The 14,875-nt window shown below is 41.5% G+C and overlaps 4 protein-coding genes across 5 annotated transcripts; 2 read left to right on the top strand and 2 right to left on the bottom strand.

Annotated features, from left to right (window-relative positions):
- Positions 1–3,576, top strand: LOC130537885 (claudin-15-like). 2 transcript variants are annotated; one of them, XM_057054983.1, is made up of 5 exons: positions 1–317; positions 2,215–2,379; positions 2,630–2,711; positions 2,780–2,890; positions 2,959–3,576. In XM_057054983.1, the coding sequence occupies exons 1-5, from the start codon at positions 89–91 to the stop codon at positions 3,056–3,058; spliced, it is 687 nt and encodes a 228-aa protein (XP_056910963.1). In that variant the 5' UTR covers positions 1–88; the 3' UTR covers positions 3,059–3,576. The 2 variants fall into 2 exon arrangements, with proteins under 2 accessions (XP_056910963.1, XP_056910964.1); XM_057054984.1 differs by lacking the exon at positions 1–317 and adding an exon at positions 1,438–1,654.
- Positions 3,577–4,344: 768 nt separating this feature from the next.
- Positions 4,345–6,261, bottom strand: sat2b (spermidine/spermine N1-acetyltransferase family member 2b). The gene is made up of 6 exons (XM_057054985.1): positions 6,142–6,261; positions 6,000–6,051; positions 5,254–5,334; positions 5,074–5,175; positions 4,958–4,998; positions 4,345–4,878 (listed from the first exon to the last, which is right to left on the bottom strand). Exons 1-6 carry the CDS (start codon positions 6,202–6,204, stop codon positions 4,699–4,701), a joined length of 519 nt encoding a protein of 172 aa, XP_056910965.1. The 5' UTR covers positions 6,205–6,261; the 3' UTR covers positions 4,345–4,698.
- Positions 6,262–6,555: 294 nt separating this feature from the next.
- taf6 (TAF6 RNA polymerase II, TATA box binding protein (TBP)-associated factor) lies at positions 6,556–11,453 on the bottom strand. Its single transcript, XM_057054785.1, has 15 exons — positions 11,217–11,453; positions 9,860–10,017; positions 9,686–9,772; positions 9,437–9,590; positions 9,233–9,289; positions 9,028–9,147; positions 8,813–8,934; positions 8,544–8,621; positions 8,364–8,465; positions 8,105–8,287; positions 7,929–8,003; positions 7,714–7,839; positions 7,454–7,627; positions 7,185–7,376; positions 6,556–7,107 (listed from the first exon to the last, which is right to left on the bottom strand). The coding sequence occupies exons 2-15, from the start codon at positions 10,013–10,015 to the stop codon at positions 6,823–6,825; spliced, it is 1,911 nt and encodes a 636-aa protein (XP_056910765.1). The 5' UTR covers positions 10,016–10,017; positions 11,217–11,453; the 3' UTR covers positions 6,556–6,822.
- A 182-nt stretch (positions 11,454–11,635) lies between these two features.
- Positions 11,636–14,640, top strand: mrps31 (mitochondrial ribosomal protein S31). Its single transcript, XM_057054786.1, has 7 exons — positions 11,636–11,818; positions 12,212–12,661; positions 12,842–12,994; positions 13,108–13,251; positions 13,329–13,402; positions 13,882–14,022; positions 14,102–14,640. Exons 1-7 carry the CDS (start codon positions 11,637–11,639, stop codon positions 14,335–14,337), a joined length of 1,380 nt encoding a protein of 459 aa, XP_056910766.1. The 5' UTR covers position 11,636; the 3' UTR covers positions 14,338–14,640.
- The last annotated feature ends 235 nt before the right edge of the window (positions 14,641–14,875 follow it).

Raw genomic sequence — 14,875 nt, 5'->3', positions numbered from 1 at the left:
GGTAAAAGGGAAGCTGGGAACCTGCAAGTGATTAGATAGCAGAGGTTGCAGGCAGAGCTGCACAGGCAGGGATCACAATCATCTGTAGATGACTTGCACAATGAAAGATGTCCTAGAGGTGACAGCACTTTTCCTCGGATTTGCAGCGTGGATCATGATTTTTGTGTCGCTGCAGGACCAGTACTGGAAAGAATCCACCACAGACGGCAGTGTCATAACCACCTCCACAATCTACGAGAATCTTTGGATGTCGTGTGCGAGCGATTCAACGGGAATCTATAACTGTTGGGATTTTCCGTCCCTTTTTGCTCTCCCAGGTGGGTTAAAACAGAGTTAATTATCGTCAACTAGTCTATTTGTAAGGAAAAAAATGATTAAAAACTATGGTAAGGTAATTATAATATAAATACAATTAAAAGGTATAATAATGACTTAATTACTTTAGTTCTTTGCACAAAATTTGGTTATGTTTAATAAGACAGCTTTTTTTTAAAAAAATCTCTAATTTATCATTAGAGGGAGAAAAACACCTTTGAATGATATTTGCATGGCATTTCTAACTTTATTTTCTGAATATAACTGCAGCTTATTCTAAAAAAATACACATGAAAATCCAGTACAGACGAGAGATGAATGCAAGAAAGGTGCAATTGCACGCGACAAAATAAGTGAAACAGTGATTTCTTTGGGTGTAGTTTTTTTTAAAGAGTATAAAACCAGTTTTTGATGTTCGAAAAGACAAAATTCTCTTATAATTCAAGGAAAATAGTTTTTATTTAAACACCACTGAACTCACCAAGAACTGTGCAAAAAAATAAAAAAAATAAACAACTAACCCCTCAAAACATCACACAAAAGGTGACAAAAAAGGTGCTTGTGTAGGTGCGACCCGAACTTTGAGGTGGTCCTTCACCGGGGAGATAAAGCCCTGATATCAGCCTCATTTGTTAAAGCGGTGACGTCTTCTCAGGCTCAGGTGTTGGACGAGCAAACAGCTTTTACTGATAGGACGGCGGAGAATGGTCCTCTGTGGGTCAGTGTGATGCTCCCTCGCCACCCCCTCCCCGTTAGGCCGCTCCATCCACCATCCCTGGGGCGAAGCGAGAGACTTGAGGGCCATCAATCATAGTTTGATGTTATTGATACAGCGTTCAAAGCGCAGGTGTCAAGTGGTGACGGATGGCTGGAGGTCTGCGGTCATTAGCGAGCTGGAGGGTTGGACCTCACCTCAGTTTGTTTAACACTCCCAGAAAATAGAATTGAGAATAATGGGGGGGAAATCACGAGTAGGTGCTTAGGAATTAATCATTAATTCGTAGATTTCTATAGCATCAGAGCTTTAGAGTTGGCCACGAGTGTTCCGGGACGTTGAACCTCTGGCGCTGACGGTCCGGGACGCCAAAGTCTTCATTCTTGGGAGAAAAGCTCAAAGGAAGCATGAATGCGATAGTGGAAGCCCTCGCCTTCTTTTTGGGGTTTATTGCCTGGCTGATGGTTGGAGTGGCCCTCCCAAACCGATACTGGAAAGTCTCCACGGTGGACGGTAACGTCATCACCACCTCCACCATCTATGAAAACCTGTGGATGTCCTGCGCCACGGACTCTACGGGGGTCCACAACTGCCGCGACTTCCCCTCTCTGCTTGCACTTAATGGTATGTGGCCAACGCCGAGACGGGTTAGACTATTTATGGATGATGGGACGCAGGCTAATACACCTGCTTTGTAGTTTATTTAGTATTGAGAGCTTCTTACCTGGCGGAAGCCCGTGCTGGATCCATACAAACAACCGAGGGAACGGATTTTAAAACCGAAAACTAGCTCAATGTTAGTTTCTCTCTAAACACACTGTTTACAGAGTTTGAGTGTTGGCTCAAATGTGGTGTTTATCTTGATGGGATCCTGTTTAAAAGGCCTGCAGCAGTAAAACCGAGAAAGTTACAGATAAGAGAAGTAAACTCAGTGAACCCAGACAAGTACTGTATCATTTATATTCCAACAATAAATCTGAAGAACAGGCCAAAAAAAGATGGACATCTTTTGGGACTAGTTGAGGTGGAGGGAGCGTCTGCTTGTCGTTTCAAAGGGAGTGAAGCATTTTTAACTAAAAACTTGAGCCGATTTGATTCAAAGCTCGCTGAAACCATCCTGACTGGTGTAAGAGAGACCTGCCAGGGTGGACAGGCGTATCTTTCAATCTCATTTCCCCCCACAGGGTACATTCAAGCCTCCCGGGCACTCATGATCGCTTCGATCGTGTTTGGGTCTTTCGGGATCGTGGCCACCCTCTCTGGGATGCAGTGCTCCAAGATCGGAGGGGAAAATTACCTTCTGAAGGGGAGGATCGCTGCGATTGGAGGCGTGTTCTTTCTACTACAAGGTAATGGCGCAGGACCGGGCGGAGCGTAGGGCAAACATGTTTTTAGAATGTCTGGGAAAGGAGAACAGCCTGTCTGTAACACTAAACACCTCGAGAGGTGGATCAGGTGTTGCTCACAAGTCTGGGTGGGCTCCATGAACCGGAAGACAACTTCTTTGCATCTGCATAGTGTTTTATAGGTCATAGAATCGACTTTACAGTGAAAACAGAGACCCCAGCAGCATCTCTCTGAAGACGCCTTGTGTTGCAGGCATCTGCACCATGATCGCCGTGTCTTGGTATGCAGCCAACATCACGCAGCAGTTCTTCGACCAGTTTTACCCCGGGACAAAGTAAGTCTGCACAAACCAGACGGCACATGCTGCCTTCGGCCGCGAGCTCACGTGTGACCGTGCCGCAGGTACGAGATCGGCGAGGGCCTGTACATCGGCTGGTCTTCAGCCACGCTGGCCATCTGCGGAGGGTCGTGCCTGGTGTGTGCGTGCAAGCTCACGACACCCCAAGAAAAAATGTAGGCATCGCCTTTACCGATCCCCTGTCAACGAAGCCAACGGTCTAACCTGACCTCTTGTGTTCTAGATCGTACCCATATCAACCATCATCTCGAGGACGCGTGCTGACAGCCACACCGACATCGTTCTCCATCCCCAGCAACTACGGGAGAAACGCTTACGTCTGACAGTCACGTGCACGTTCACAATGGTTTATTATTGCAAATGGAATATGAGAGCGCAGCAATTACGATGAAACACACTATTGTAGACTAGATAAGAGCTTTTACTCTAGTAAAAAGCTCTTAACTCAACCCAGTTTGAACTTTAGTCTTTCATTTTCATTATATTATATATAAAGGCTTTATTTTTATTGTGTAACGACACTAAACTTCTTATTGACTTAGCAAGGAAAAACTGCAAGATAATAAAGAGCAGAAACAGTGTATCTATTATAAACTGAATACTTACATGGTTACATTTACAGTGATTACATATATACTCCCTTTTTCCAGCAGCAATACTAGCTGGCTAATCAATCACCTGACCTGGAACAACAACTACGAACACACAAAACTATGTTTTTCAGTTAGGACACAACATTGTTATCTTTTACTGTACATTTGGCGCGTGTGGATTTTTAATGTCATTCAGGTTTTACCTGGAAGGCCTTGTGTGTCTTTATATGTTTTTTACACAAATTAATAAGAGAAATTTATTATAATTTCATTGTCTTGCTCTTTATTTTATCATTAGAACCTCTGGCCGTTACCATGGGAAATAACCTTAAAGGTGGAGCAGCTCCGTAACAGAAATAAAACTAAGAGTTTGACAGCAGCTGACACACACACACACCATATTTTATATCTTGCCATGTTTGAACTACAGGCCCAAGGGATCCAAATATAGAATAATGATCGCTGCGACCTGGAATGATGCTGAATACCTGGAAATAGGAAAATGGCTTCAAACTTTCTGAGACAGTTTTTAATGGGCAGAGTTGCCTGAAATCTCCTGGAAATGTGCAATGAGTAACACAATTATGGAGATGAATAAGTAACAGGATACACAGGTTACGCCCTTCCAAGAGGAACAAGAAAGATCCCCAAACATCTGGTCGGGTTTGTGTTTCATCAAACTATTCGGGTCTGGTCTGTAACTGTTGACCAGTTATTGTTTGTCAAACACCGTTTATCTCCCCTCTCGTTGAACTACTGAGATATGAACTCTGTACTTCCCCCCCACACACACACTTTTATTCTACATGATCGCAAAAAAAAAAAAAAAAAAAAGTGTTGGTAACAACATTTTTTAAAATTGATTGTGTCTTATTAGCTTTGACTCTCTGGCTGCCAAAAGGAAAGAGCAATGTGTTGTATTTACATACTTATTTTGATACTGTGCAGTCTTGACAAAATTTAACCACTTTGAGTTCTACATTATACACTTTAAAAAAGGGGACACACAACAGTCGATGAATCAGAAATGTAAAGTTTATCTACATTCTGTGCGCCACACGTGCGTCATAAGGTGCATCGAATGAGCAAAGCTGCCCCCAAGTGGCGCTAAATAGTACTAAAGCAGGAACTTTCAGGTCAAATCAGTTCAAAATATTCAGAAAACTGGTTGGATTAGGTACATTTTAAAACCATAAAATGAGGAGAAACATTTAATGACCTGACATTTCCAAGACAGATCTGTTCTATGGGAAACATTCCACTTCAAATAAATGTAGGACCGATTTTAAATACATTTTGAATTTTACAAAAAAGGATTTTAAAGGACTGGAAAGGGTTATTTCTGAAAATTCAATATCGATTATCTTGGGTCACTCTTTAGGTGCTTCACCAGCTAAATTATCCAGGTGTTGTCCTTCGAACCGCATAGCGTGCCAGCCCTCGCTGACGGTCAGATCCTGCGCTCCCTTAGATGTGTACAAATTCTGTGCGTTAGTATTCCATTCCAACACGGACAGCTGCAGCCGTGCACACCCCTTCTTTTTAACCACCTGAAGAAATATTAACCACTCATAAAGACAATGATCTTTCTTGATGTTTAACATTAAGGGGATTAAAAGCCGTTCTTACCTCAGCGACTTTGGACAACAAACCCTTGCCAATGCCCTTCCCTGCACAAGGTTGGGATTATATGACTTGGGAATCAATTTCTGCCTTCACATTCATTAAGTGCTGTATCAATTTACCTCTGAATTCTGGCATCACGTAGAGGTCTTCTAGATATGCTGAGGGTCCTTTCCATGTGCTGTAGGTGTAGAAATAAAGAGCATATCCGACGACTGCAAAGCCTGAAAGAGAGACAGCAGACGACAGTGTTGAACAGAGATCTGTGGACTGAAAGTGAGGCATAAGAAAAGACACCCGACCTCTGGATTTATGCTCCTCTGGCACTTCTGCAACGATGCATTCAAACAAGGGATTCTGGCAGAATCCGTCCCGCTCCAACTCTTAACAAAACAAAAGAGACTACTTACTTATGTGCAAAGATGTAGTTGCAAAATTCAGAGCAGAATTTGTAATCAGCAAAACAATGAAAAATCTTCAGTTCTAAATAACCGTTCAAATGGATCAGCAGCTCTCCAGCAGCACCTGGTTAAAATAGTTTCATGATTAAATATTTATTTTCCCTGCAGCGCATCATGGATGACGCACCACGTAACTACTGTGCTGCATGATGGTGCTTTAACTTCCATTATAATGAGATGTTGAAATTAAATATTTATTATACACATTTTTATAGCATTGGAAAACGTTAAGAATGTTTGTCATGTTTTTCCCCCTACAGAAATTATATTAAAACAATATATTCACACCATCTTTTTCCAGGGGAGCCACTAGGGCGGCTCTAGGGCCGCCGAGCCCTGTGCCAGTATAATGTTGACTCATTATGTAAAGTTTCTTCCTTTCTGTTTGCTTTTTTTCCCCCATCAGAACAATAAAAATATAAGCTGTCTTTAATCGTTAATTAAACACAGAAAAGAATTCAGCGCATTCAAGTTACTAATAACACACATTCTGCAGTTGTTCATTGAATCAAAACGTGGATATTTTTGTGGAAGTTTTGACGCAGCATGAAGTGAGCAGTTACATTTCAGTGTAAATGTGACAATACCTTCGTGAGAGATTTTCACTTGATCTGGCATTTTATCAAACACCGCCAGCTCCTGAGAAGTGCACAAAACAGGCAACACAGTGGTCAAAGCGTGCACTTAAACGTTGAGCAGCATGAGGAACCCCTAGAAGAACCCGCTCACCATGACCATCCTGCTGATCTCCCTGCAGTCCTCTTTCCTCGCCGCTCGCAGTTTGACATCCATGTGTGCGGAGGAAACGTGAACGCAGCACTTCCGGTTTTTATGGTCACTTTCACGGGAGGGCCCGCCCCCTCCCCCCTCACGCGCCAATCATGCAGTTTTAACAGGGAAAACTGTCCGATAAGAAAATATCTCACAGAACAAAAATTTAAAAAAATTAATCATCTAAGTTAATAATGGCTTTTGTTTTCACAGACGCTGTTTGCGTGTCATCAATGTAAAATAATTAAAACTGCTGATTACAAACGGGATCCATTGCAGTCATTGAAGCCTTTAACACATTTATTTTGACCAGGGATCACTTAAATGCAGTTTTCCCCAAGAATTATAAAAGAGCACGAGCCAATGAACAGATGTCATAAAAAATGGGATTTATTTAGTACAAAAGCACATGGTATCAATAAGAATATAAGCTGAACATTACAGTTTTTACCGACAGACTTCCTCTCTCATTGGGCATTAATATATTTACATCACATTTGCGCTTTGTCACTAAAATGTTTCAATTCCTTGATACCTCCTCCTGAGATTACTGCTTTGAGTTCAGCCCAAACACTCTTGTTCAGCTTCAGAACCATGATTTTAAAAAAGAAAAAAAACAACCACCGTTTCTGCTCAGTCTCAGTGTGGCGACTGTGTGCTGGCTCCGGGGGACTCGGACCTCTCCAGCTTCATCCCCGTTTCCACCGGGGTTGAAACTGAGTTTGGTAACACAGAGCTCTTTGACTCTAAAGAGGAGGAGGCAGACGAGGGGAGAGATACGACGATGCACTTCTGCATCGGCCGGGAGGCCGTCAGTCCGGGGCCACTGGACTCCAGTTTCACCAAAGGCTGCAGGGTTGACGTGGCACTGGGAACAGTGCTGGTGACTGGTGAGGCAGACTGGGAGGAGCTGATGGTGATCACCTGGAGAACAAATTAAATGACCCCAAATAAGTGCAATTTCTGAATAAAGGGCGCCATCTGCAGTGTAATTAATGTACCTGCTGAGTGGAGGCGGGCCCTGCACTTGTTGCCATGACGATGTATTTTGTTGCTGGTGGGGAGGGCTGCGACGGGGTCCCAGGACGTGGCGACATCAGGGTGAGGAAGCTGGGAACTTTAATGATGCTTGGCGTGCGTGGCCCTGATGAACCGCTCAGCCCACTCTGTGAGACGGTGAGGGTGGGACGAGGCTGTGACAGAGAGATCATTGATAACTGATCAGCTATCTGGTCAATTCCACCCAGCAGATGATTGACAGATGATGTACCTGGGTGATCGTTAACGTGGTTCTATTGACTTGCTGCGCCTGCAGAGCCGCTTGGGTCCTGGCCTTGATTACATGGGAGCAAAGCATGGGTCCCAGATAACCGTAGTCTGTCCGATACTGTTCTACGCTGTCAGGTGGGGATCGGACCTTGGCAATAACACTTGCACAGTGTTTCTACGACAGGTAAAGACATTTCGAATAGTAGAATCCTCAGCACCAGTGTAGAAAAATGGTTTCTTTAAATCCAGTTCCTTTATTACCAGTAAGAGGCTTTGAACATGTTCTGCTCCTATCTTATCAATATTGGAGACCACCTGTCCCTCCATCACTGCTTTGATGCGAGCACCCTCTACAGTAAGCCGAGGAAGGATCAATGTCTTAATCACCTGAAAAAAAGCAGAAAAACAAGAGGTTGGTGAAGATCCCAACGATACAGCCGATGAGGGCTGGGATATAAAGACAGCAGCAAACTCACGTCAGGTCCGAGTTCAGCAAGTCCAGCGATGCAGCCGTAACGTGTCGTCCACTGGGTTTTGTCATCCAGTAAACTCTGCAAATTAGGATTAGTGACATATAACAAAGGATATCATCAGATCACTGACGATTTAAACGCAACATTTGCTTCTGAATTCCTTAACAAGGAAAGCCCACCTTAGTAAAAGTTTTGGTGATTCGGGACTGGATGTTGTTGGTTGTGGTACTGAAGGTTTTGCAGCTCTGGGCCATGAGGCGAGCAGCAAAGTCGCGCAGAGCCCAGTGGTTGTCGACATCTGGCCGCAGGCACAGCTGCTTACTGACGATGCACGTCACCACAGCTGGGATGAGCTCATGCAGCTGCGATTAAAACAGAAAAATCAAAGATGGAAGTGAGCTCCGTTAACAAGGAGCACATTTTGATTGCAGCACTCACATATTTCTCCAAATACAGGGTGGGGTTGTCCATCAGAGCTTTGACCATCCGCATCAGATAGATGAGTAGAGCCAGGTTGTTTTGCACCACATTAACACGAACCTTTGAGGAGAAAAAAGGCAGGACCTTCAGCTTATACTATTATGTATTAATGAAGCGGAAAAAGAAAATGAAGCTCACCCCTTCAGATATAAAGGTGCTGAATCTTGGGAGCATCTGATACAATCCAGGATCTGTAGCAATACTCTGTAGAGCTTCCTGAATAAAGCAGGTATGCACACTAGTTAAACACGTATCACACCGATAACAATGCTTTTTTTTTTTTTTTAACAGTTTTTCTGTTATGTTTTCATTGTGCTGATATGTTATTTTGATAAGAAGGTACCTTACACCGGTACACTGAGCACAGTATCCAACACAATGGAAGCAGCCAGACAGGCATGACTTACAGCTCTCTTGGCTTCACAGGAACCAACACACGCTTCCGTGATTTCCTTGTAGTAGAGCTGCTGTTCTACAGAAAGCTCGTGAGTGCTGCGTGGCTTCAACCGTATCAGCCCCTTATCCTTTCCTGTATGAAGGGAAAGTCAAAAAAGAAAAGAAGGATGTATGGTAGCAGGAGAGGAAAAGAATTTTCCATTTCACTCTACCAGAAAATACTGACCTTTGCCATCTGCAGCTGTTGCCCCCTGGGTTTTGCCTTGGATGGTGCCTTCCTCCTCTTGACCAGGTTTGACAACTTTGAGGGGCTCCGTTGATTCAACTTTTTGTTGCTCTTTTGGGACTGAAAAGAAATAAATAAAATCAACAATTTTATTTTCGGACACATCTGGTCTATTTTCAGAGAAACGTGAATAATCAAGACTCACCGGGTGGTGGATTTTCTGGAATCGCAGGCTGCATCCCCTCAATACTTAACCAGTGGGCTGTGGGTTGACAAACAAGCAGGTGGTATAAAATGCATACGATAATAGTAATAAAACCTATAGTAACAATATCTAACATCATACAAAAACCTGAATTATGGTCGCATGTAGTGAAACGCTCGATGAATATCTGTGAAGGGTACAAACCTTTTAGAGACACATCTAGTGGAACTCTGGGAAGGGGCGTGTTGATAATATCACTAAGGTCGACTTCCTTTTCCTCATAAAAATGAAGCTCTCTTCCACCACCGCTTGCAAAGCGAAATGGGATAAACTCTTGCGACTGAAAGCCGTAAAGGGGCTTGAAGGAGAGGAATCACACAGAAGACAGAAGTTAGACCGACTCAATTTCATCAGGACCATTTTTGTTCTTTACGAGTGTAGCTTCCCCTTTACCTCCACATTTTTTAGCTTGAGAGCATTATCTATGTCGCTGGTAGTTAATTTACGCCTCTTCCCATGACGCATGAATTTGAGTGCATCCTATGGAAAAGGGAGAAAGACAGGACGTGGCCCCGTTTAAAACCCACAGTTTCATAGGAGTTTACAGACAACAAAATATATCCATACCTGTGCAATTTCTTTTATTCGGTAGCTGACTTCTTCACTCAGAGCAACACAGCTTTCTTCCTGTAACTGTCCCACTCCAATAGACTCTGCCATGGCCTTCATGGACTCCGTGGGCAGGACGACCGAACATTGTTTCTGCCGTCGTTCTTCCGCCATGGCTAACAAAAGTGAATAGGTTGGTGAATGTCACGTCTATTATACTGTACATACAAAGATGAAGTCATCTTCTATAGTGTTTTTACTACAGCCTTTGTTGTTGTTAGGCCACACATTTCTTTCAATTTCGCAATACGAGAAGACTAAAATATTACACAGGGTTGATCTTTTAAATCAAGACTGGAAAAGAAAATATTATGCTGGGACTATTAGTGTAATCACTTAATATCCTGCTAATGAAACACATCTACCTATAACGTGAAGGAAAGGACGCAAAACACATCACGTCAAAACTGAAAATACCGTTGCCAATTATTTCATAGCCAAAATAATTTAGGATTGTAAACACTTCATATTCACCATGAAAAGAAAAACACAGACAAAATGCATTAACACAGAAGGTTTAAAATCTATATGTGCAATGGAGGGCTGTTATTGTTCTGAGCACCTGTAACATAGAGGTGAATATCAGTTCTGTAAACTGGGCACAAAAATATACAGTGCTGACAAATAATTACTAGTACATTTTTAGAAGCTTCCATTTGAAATGCTCATGTTCTTTTAAACTGCACCTAAATATTAGCCAACAGGATACAAAGTAATTTTTATTTTTTTTTAAACTGAATTGACTTATAATTTCAATAAAATGTATTTTAAATGTGTAGTGTATCAAAGAAATGGTGGGGAAACATTACAATATGATTGCACTTTTGGCTTGGTTAAACTTGATAAAAAGTATACGTCTAAATATGTTACACATAACTTGAAGGATAAACAATGAATTATACATTTGTAGGCCGATTTAATAAATGCACTCCTTTATAGAGGATGAGCATTCTGCTATCAGTATCAGAGCAATGATTGCAACCACTGTAACTCAGAGTGGTTGATAAATACATCGAAAATGATCAAATATAAGAGAAAAATGGGATTTTAGGGATATTTTAAACCTAATATTTAAAAAAGCCTAAGAGCGGGTTCACAATCTGACGGGCGATAAGTCACCAACAACATATAGCGCACATGCCACAAAAACATATTTTAAATCAGTGCAAGAGCAACATAGTGAAATTAAAACTGCATTAGTTTTAAGTCGTTTATGGATTGCACTTTTGTTTAACGTATCATTACAGGAATTCAAATATGTTGAATGGTAGCGGTTAGGCTAGTAAGTTAGCTGCCGCTGAGTTGACGTTTGTACCTGCGTGAAGTTCCCCTCCCTTCCGATGTTGTCTAGGTATTGCGAATTCAAAACAGTCAGTGTCGAGATTTGCAATAATAATTTTTGTGCATAGACAATTTTTCTTTAAGTATGTCCATCTCTTAAAGTAAATAACTAAACTAATCGAACGTTTGCTGCTGAGACCTCTATTAATGAATTAGCGCTTGTGTTGCTCCGCCATTTTGAGTCACGTTCCGGTTGTCGTCTCGCGAGACTTTAACGAGGCGCTCGCCGCTCTTTTTTTTCGAATCAAGAAAATACAGTACATACAAATTTAAATGATTAAAAATCAAATGTAGAAAAAATAATTTATACGATTTAAATGTTTGACCGAATTTTCCCATCAAAATCTAATAAAACAGATTTTTATAAAATTATCCATCTTGTTGGCCGGAACCAATGTCATCTTCGAGTTTCCAATGGTGTCTTTTTGCCGTACTAAGGAAACGTCAGGAACGTGGAAGGACATTGCTACAAGCAAACATGTATAGATATTTACTTCGAACTTTGCGTATTGCTAAAAAATATCCTCTCGAGTCATCAGAGTTATTATCTAAATTTGACAAAGGCCAAGTTTGTTGGTAAGTTTCACATGAAATCAACGTTATGAAACAGTGGATGTCACAGCTGACTTGGGTTTTCAGAGGAGGGTTACTTAAATCATTTTATTATATTTTTTCCGAAATATGTGCATATTAAGAGGGGTATTTTAATTAGGATGCACTTCTGACAGATCATTTCTTTTGCAACATACCCCGTCTGACATTGCAAGAGTTCTAAATGACCCACAGGAGTGTTGCAAAAGGCTTATGGTCTGTTTTTTTGTGTGAATAACATTACAACGTGTACTGTCTGATAATATTTATTTTTGCAACTGCTATGCTATTTTAAATGCTTGTGCTCAATAGCAATTGGCATATTTTACTATTTCTAAAGAGATTCCTATTGACAGCTTGTCTTTTGCTCCTACATAGGTTTGCAGATGAAGTTGGAGTGAGATCTCTCTGCACTACATCAGTCAAGCTGTGTGAAAAGCAAAGTGGTGTCGCTTCGTCTAGTCAAAATGACATACCAAATGGAAATGGAGAGCGTGAACCAACAGAAACTCCCCTTTCAAATGAACAGAAAGTTGAAGTTGCCAGTAAAGGCATCATAATGGCCGAGGAAAGTAAAGACAATGGAATTAGAACACAGTCACAGCCAACTGTTATTACTGAGCAGCACACACAAGTGAAGGCAAAGAGTGGAAAAGAGAGTCTCCTTGACCTTCTTGGAGGCATGAAGGTGGAAGTAACAAATAAAAGGAAGGTCAAAGGTGTAAAATTTAGGCAAAGTCCTCAGTCCATACCCATGTCAAAGCCAGCCGCTATGGAGAGCACCATCAGTATGTTTCAGCAGGCAAAAGGGGAGGCTTCAACAGAGAGGTAAGCTTGTTGCTGCATTCTTCAGCTGTGGGGTTTTCAGTTTGGTCCTTTAGCATATCTTTGGCAAGGACTCCCAGGTTACTTATCTGATGCTGATCCAAAACGCAACACCTCAGAAAGATGTGCAGTGTCTGTGTTTCTTCAGTTATATTCAAATCCTCTTTACATTCTGTTTCATAGTAAAACACTGGACCCTGAACTGGTTACAGCTGCATCTGCTGCTGCTTCCACTCTTCCAAACAGCAGCCAGGTGGAATCTGAGCTACTCAGAAAACTGAGGCAGCACGAGTCTATAACCGAGTCTCAGAGGAAAGGTGACACTCAAAAGCTTGGGTATGTGCATAATATATCCAGCTGCTGTATTGGAGTTTTGAGTAGAAAAGTATTTAATCTAAGTTGTGACTTCAATTCTGTGTAATTTAAGTTCTTATGTGTTTTTTTCCCAGGGGACTTATTGCTGATATGAAAGTAGGAAAGAGAACCAACAGACAGAAATCTTGGGCTACAAATCCAATCCGGTTTGATGATGATGGGCGAGGATATACGCAAGATCGCTCAATCACTGGTGAGCTGGAGGGTATTCGGAGAAGGTAAGTGCTTTGATTTCCTTCCCAACCTGATGTTTTGCAGTGGGGACAAAGTTTTGAATAAATATATTCTTTATTAGGAAGAGCTTTCACTCAGGGAAGAGACTTAACATCTTCTCCCCAGCCACCAGTGAAGAAGCTGAACTTGCACCAGGTAATGAAGACTTTTAAGTTTCCCTTTTGCATCTACAACTGATTAGTTGGAGCTACAATTCCTTAGAGTAAATGATTCATGGCTATTTAGCCACTCAAATCCTGTCAACACTTCCTTTGCACAACACAAGTCCACACAAACTGCATAGTTTAAGTAATCTGTAATGCTTTCATGCATCTTGAGTGTTTGCTGCGAGTTGCCAAGTTAGAGGATATGAGCTAGATAAATTGAGTCTCTTTTTAGAACTCGGCTTGAGAGCGCTGCGTAATAAACTCAGTTTCTCGCGGTGAGAAGGCATGTGTGTCGCTTTATTTGCTTTATATGTGAGAACCTCAAAATGATTAGGACCTAATCGTTAGGCGGATAAGTGGCATTGCATGGCAAATTAAATATGCTTTTCTATTAAAAAATAATACTGTAGTTTGGTCATGTGAACCTAATGCAACATTTTTGTTTTACTGCTGTCTTTTTTTATTTAGCACGACCAACTCTTTGGGACGTCGAATTCGCTAATCAGTTGTCCGTGTCAATCAACCACCAAGCCCGCAATGGACTCGAGGAAATGATTCAGTGGACCAAGGAGGGAAAACTGTGGAAGTACCCCATCAACAACGAAGATGGTGATTATTATACGACACAAGAGCTTGAATTCTGCTTGATCAAGGCACTGACTGAAGTTGTCCTCTTGCTCGGTTTCAGGTCTGGAAGAGGAAGCTAGCGTCTCCTTCTATGAACACGTCTTCTTAGAGAAACACTTGGAGGAGGGATTTCCACGTCAAGGGCCAGTTCGTCATTTCATGGAGCTCGTGGTGGTCGGTCTGTCCAAAAACCCTTATCTGACAGTTCAGCAGAAGAAGGACCATATTTTCTGGTTTAGGGATTACTTCAGTGAAAAACAGGAAATTCTAAAAGGAGCCGACGTTTACCTCAATTAAGGGTTCGGAATTGTTATCCTACGAAAGGTCTGGGAAGAACTTGGTAGTGTAGCACCTCTGGCTTAATAAATTATGTTAGAAAATGTTAGAAGACATTACAATGTTCCATTACTATAATAAGCAGCCAAAGTACAGTCATCAAGTTTGATTTAAATATTTCAGAAAATCTATATAAATGTATGTAAAGAAGTTTGTCTGGAAATACACGTGTTTCAGAAATAAGGAATAAATCTGCTGACTTAGACAGAGTGTTCCTTGATAATTCTAATGTGTTAACTTGATTAAAAGTTTTTATTTAAACTAGTTTTCTGTCATTGTGTTTAATAGTAGATTGGTATAAAACAACAGGTCAGTTTAAATTTAGACAGAAATATTTTCTTCATTGTCTTTAAAGGAGAAAATAAACATTTGTGATCATGATTAAATGGTGTTTTCCCAGTGGCTCATGGGAAAAAAAAGAAAACTACGTGCAGCTTGGAGGACCCAAAGTTTACAGTAGAATGAGACCTTGAACCTCACGGCCTCTGAAAGGGAAGTG

The sequence above is a fragment of the Takifugu flavidus genome, chromosome 14 (assembly GCF_003711565.1).
Source record: "Takifugu flavidus isolate HTHZ2018 chromosome 14, ASM371156v2, whole genome shotgun sequence".
Taxonomy (NCBI): Eukaryota; Metazoa; Chordata; class Actinopteri; order Tetraodontiformes; family Tetraodontidae; genus Takifugu; species Takifugu flavidus.
This window is presented reverse-complemented; position numbering and strand designations above follow the sequence as displayed.

What these genes read in the sequence shown, in the direction of transcription:
- LOC130537885 (XM_057054983.1), top strand. Translation starts at nt 89, where the DNA reads ATGACTTGCACAATGAAAGATGTCCTAGAGGTGACAGCACTTTTCCTC. An exon ending in GTCCCTTTTTGCTCTCCCAG is followed by an intron (nt 318 to 2,214) that starts GTGGGTTAAAAC and finishes TTCCCCCCACAG; the next exon opens with GGTACATTCAAGCCTCCCGG. An exon ending in CAGTTTTACCCCGGGACAAA is followed by an intron (nt 2,712 to 2,779) that starts GTAAGTCTGCAC and finishes ACCGTGCCGCAG; the next exon opens with GTACGAGATCGGCGAGGGCC.
- sat2b (XM_057054985.1), bottom strand. Translation starts at nt 6,204, where the DNA reads ATGGATGTCAAACTGCGAGCGGCGAGGAAAGAGGACTGCAGGGAGATC. An exon ending in AGATCAGCAGGATGGTCATG is followed by an intron (nt 6,052 to 6,141) that starts GTGAGCGGGTTC and finishes TGCACTTCTCAG; the next exon opens with GAGCTGGCGGTGTTTGATAA. An exon ending in AGTGAAAATCTCTCACGAAG is followed by an intron (nt 5,335 to 5,999) that starts GTATTGTCACAT and finishes TGTTTTGTTAAG; the next exon opens with AGTTGGAGCGGGACGGATTC.
- taf6 (XM_057054785.1), bottom strand. Translation starts at nt 10,015, where the DNA reads ATGGCGGAAGAACGACGGCAGAAACAATGTTCGGTCGTCCTGCCCACG. An exon ending in CCCTGTATTTGGAGAAATAT is followed by an intron (nt 8,288 to 8,363) that starts GTGAGTGCTGCA and finishes TTTTAATCGCAG; the next exon opens with CTGCATGAGCTCATCCCAGC. An exon ending in ATGTTCAAAGCCTCTTACTG is followed by an intron (nt 7,628 to 7,713) that starts GTAATAAAGGAA and finishes TACCTGTCGTAG; the next exon opens with AAACACTGTGCAAGTGTTAT.
- mrps31 (XM_057054786.1), top strand. Translation starts at nt 11,637, where the DNA reads ATGTCATCTTCGAGTTTCCAATGGTGTCTTTTTGCCGTACTAAGGAAA. An exon ending in GGGGAGGCTTCAACAGAGAG is followed by an intron (nt 12,662 to 12,841) that starts GTAAGCTTGTTG and finishes TCTGTTTCATAG; the next exon opens with TAAAACACTGGACCCTGAAC. An exon ending in CCCCATCAACAACGAAGATG is followed by an intron (nt 14,023 to 14,101) that starts GTGATTATTATA and finishes GCTCGGTTTCAG; the next exon opens with GTCTGGAAGAGGAAGCTAGC.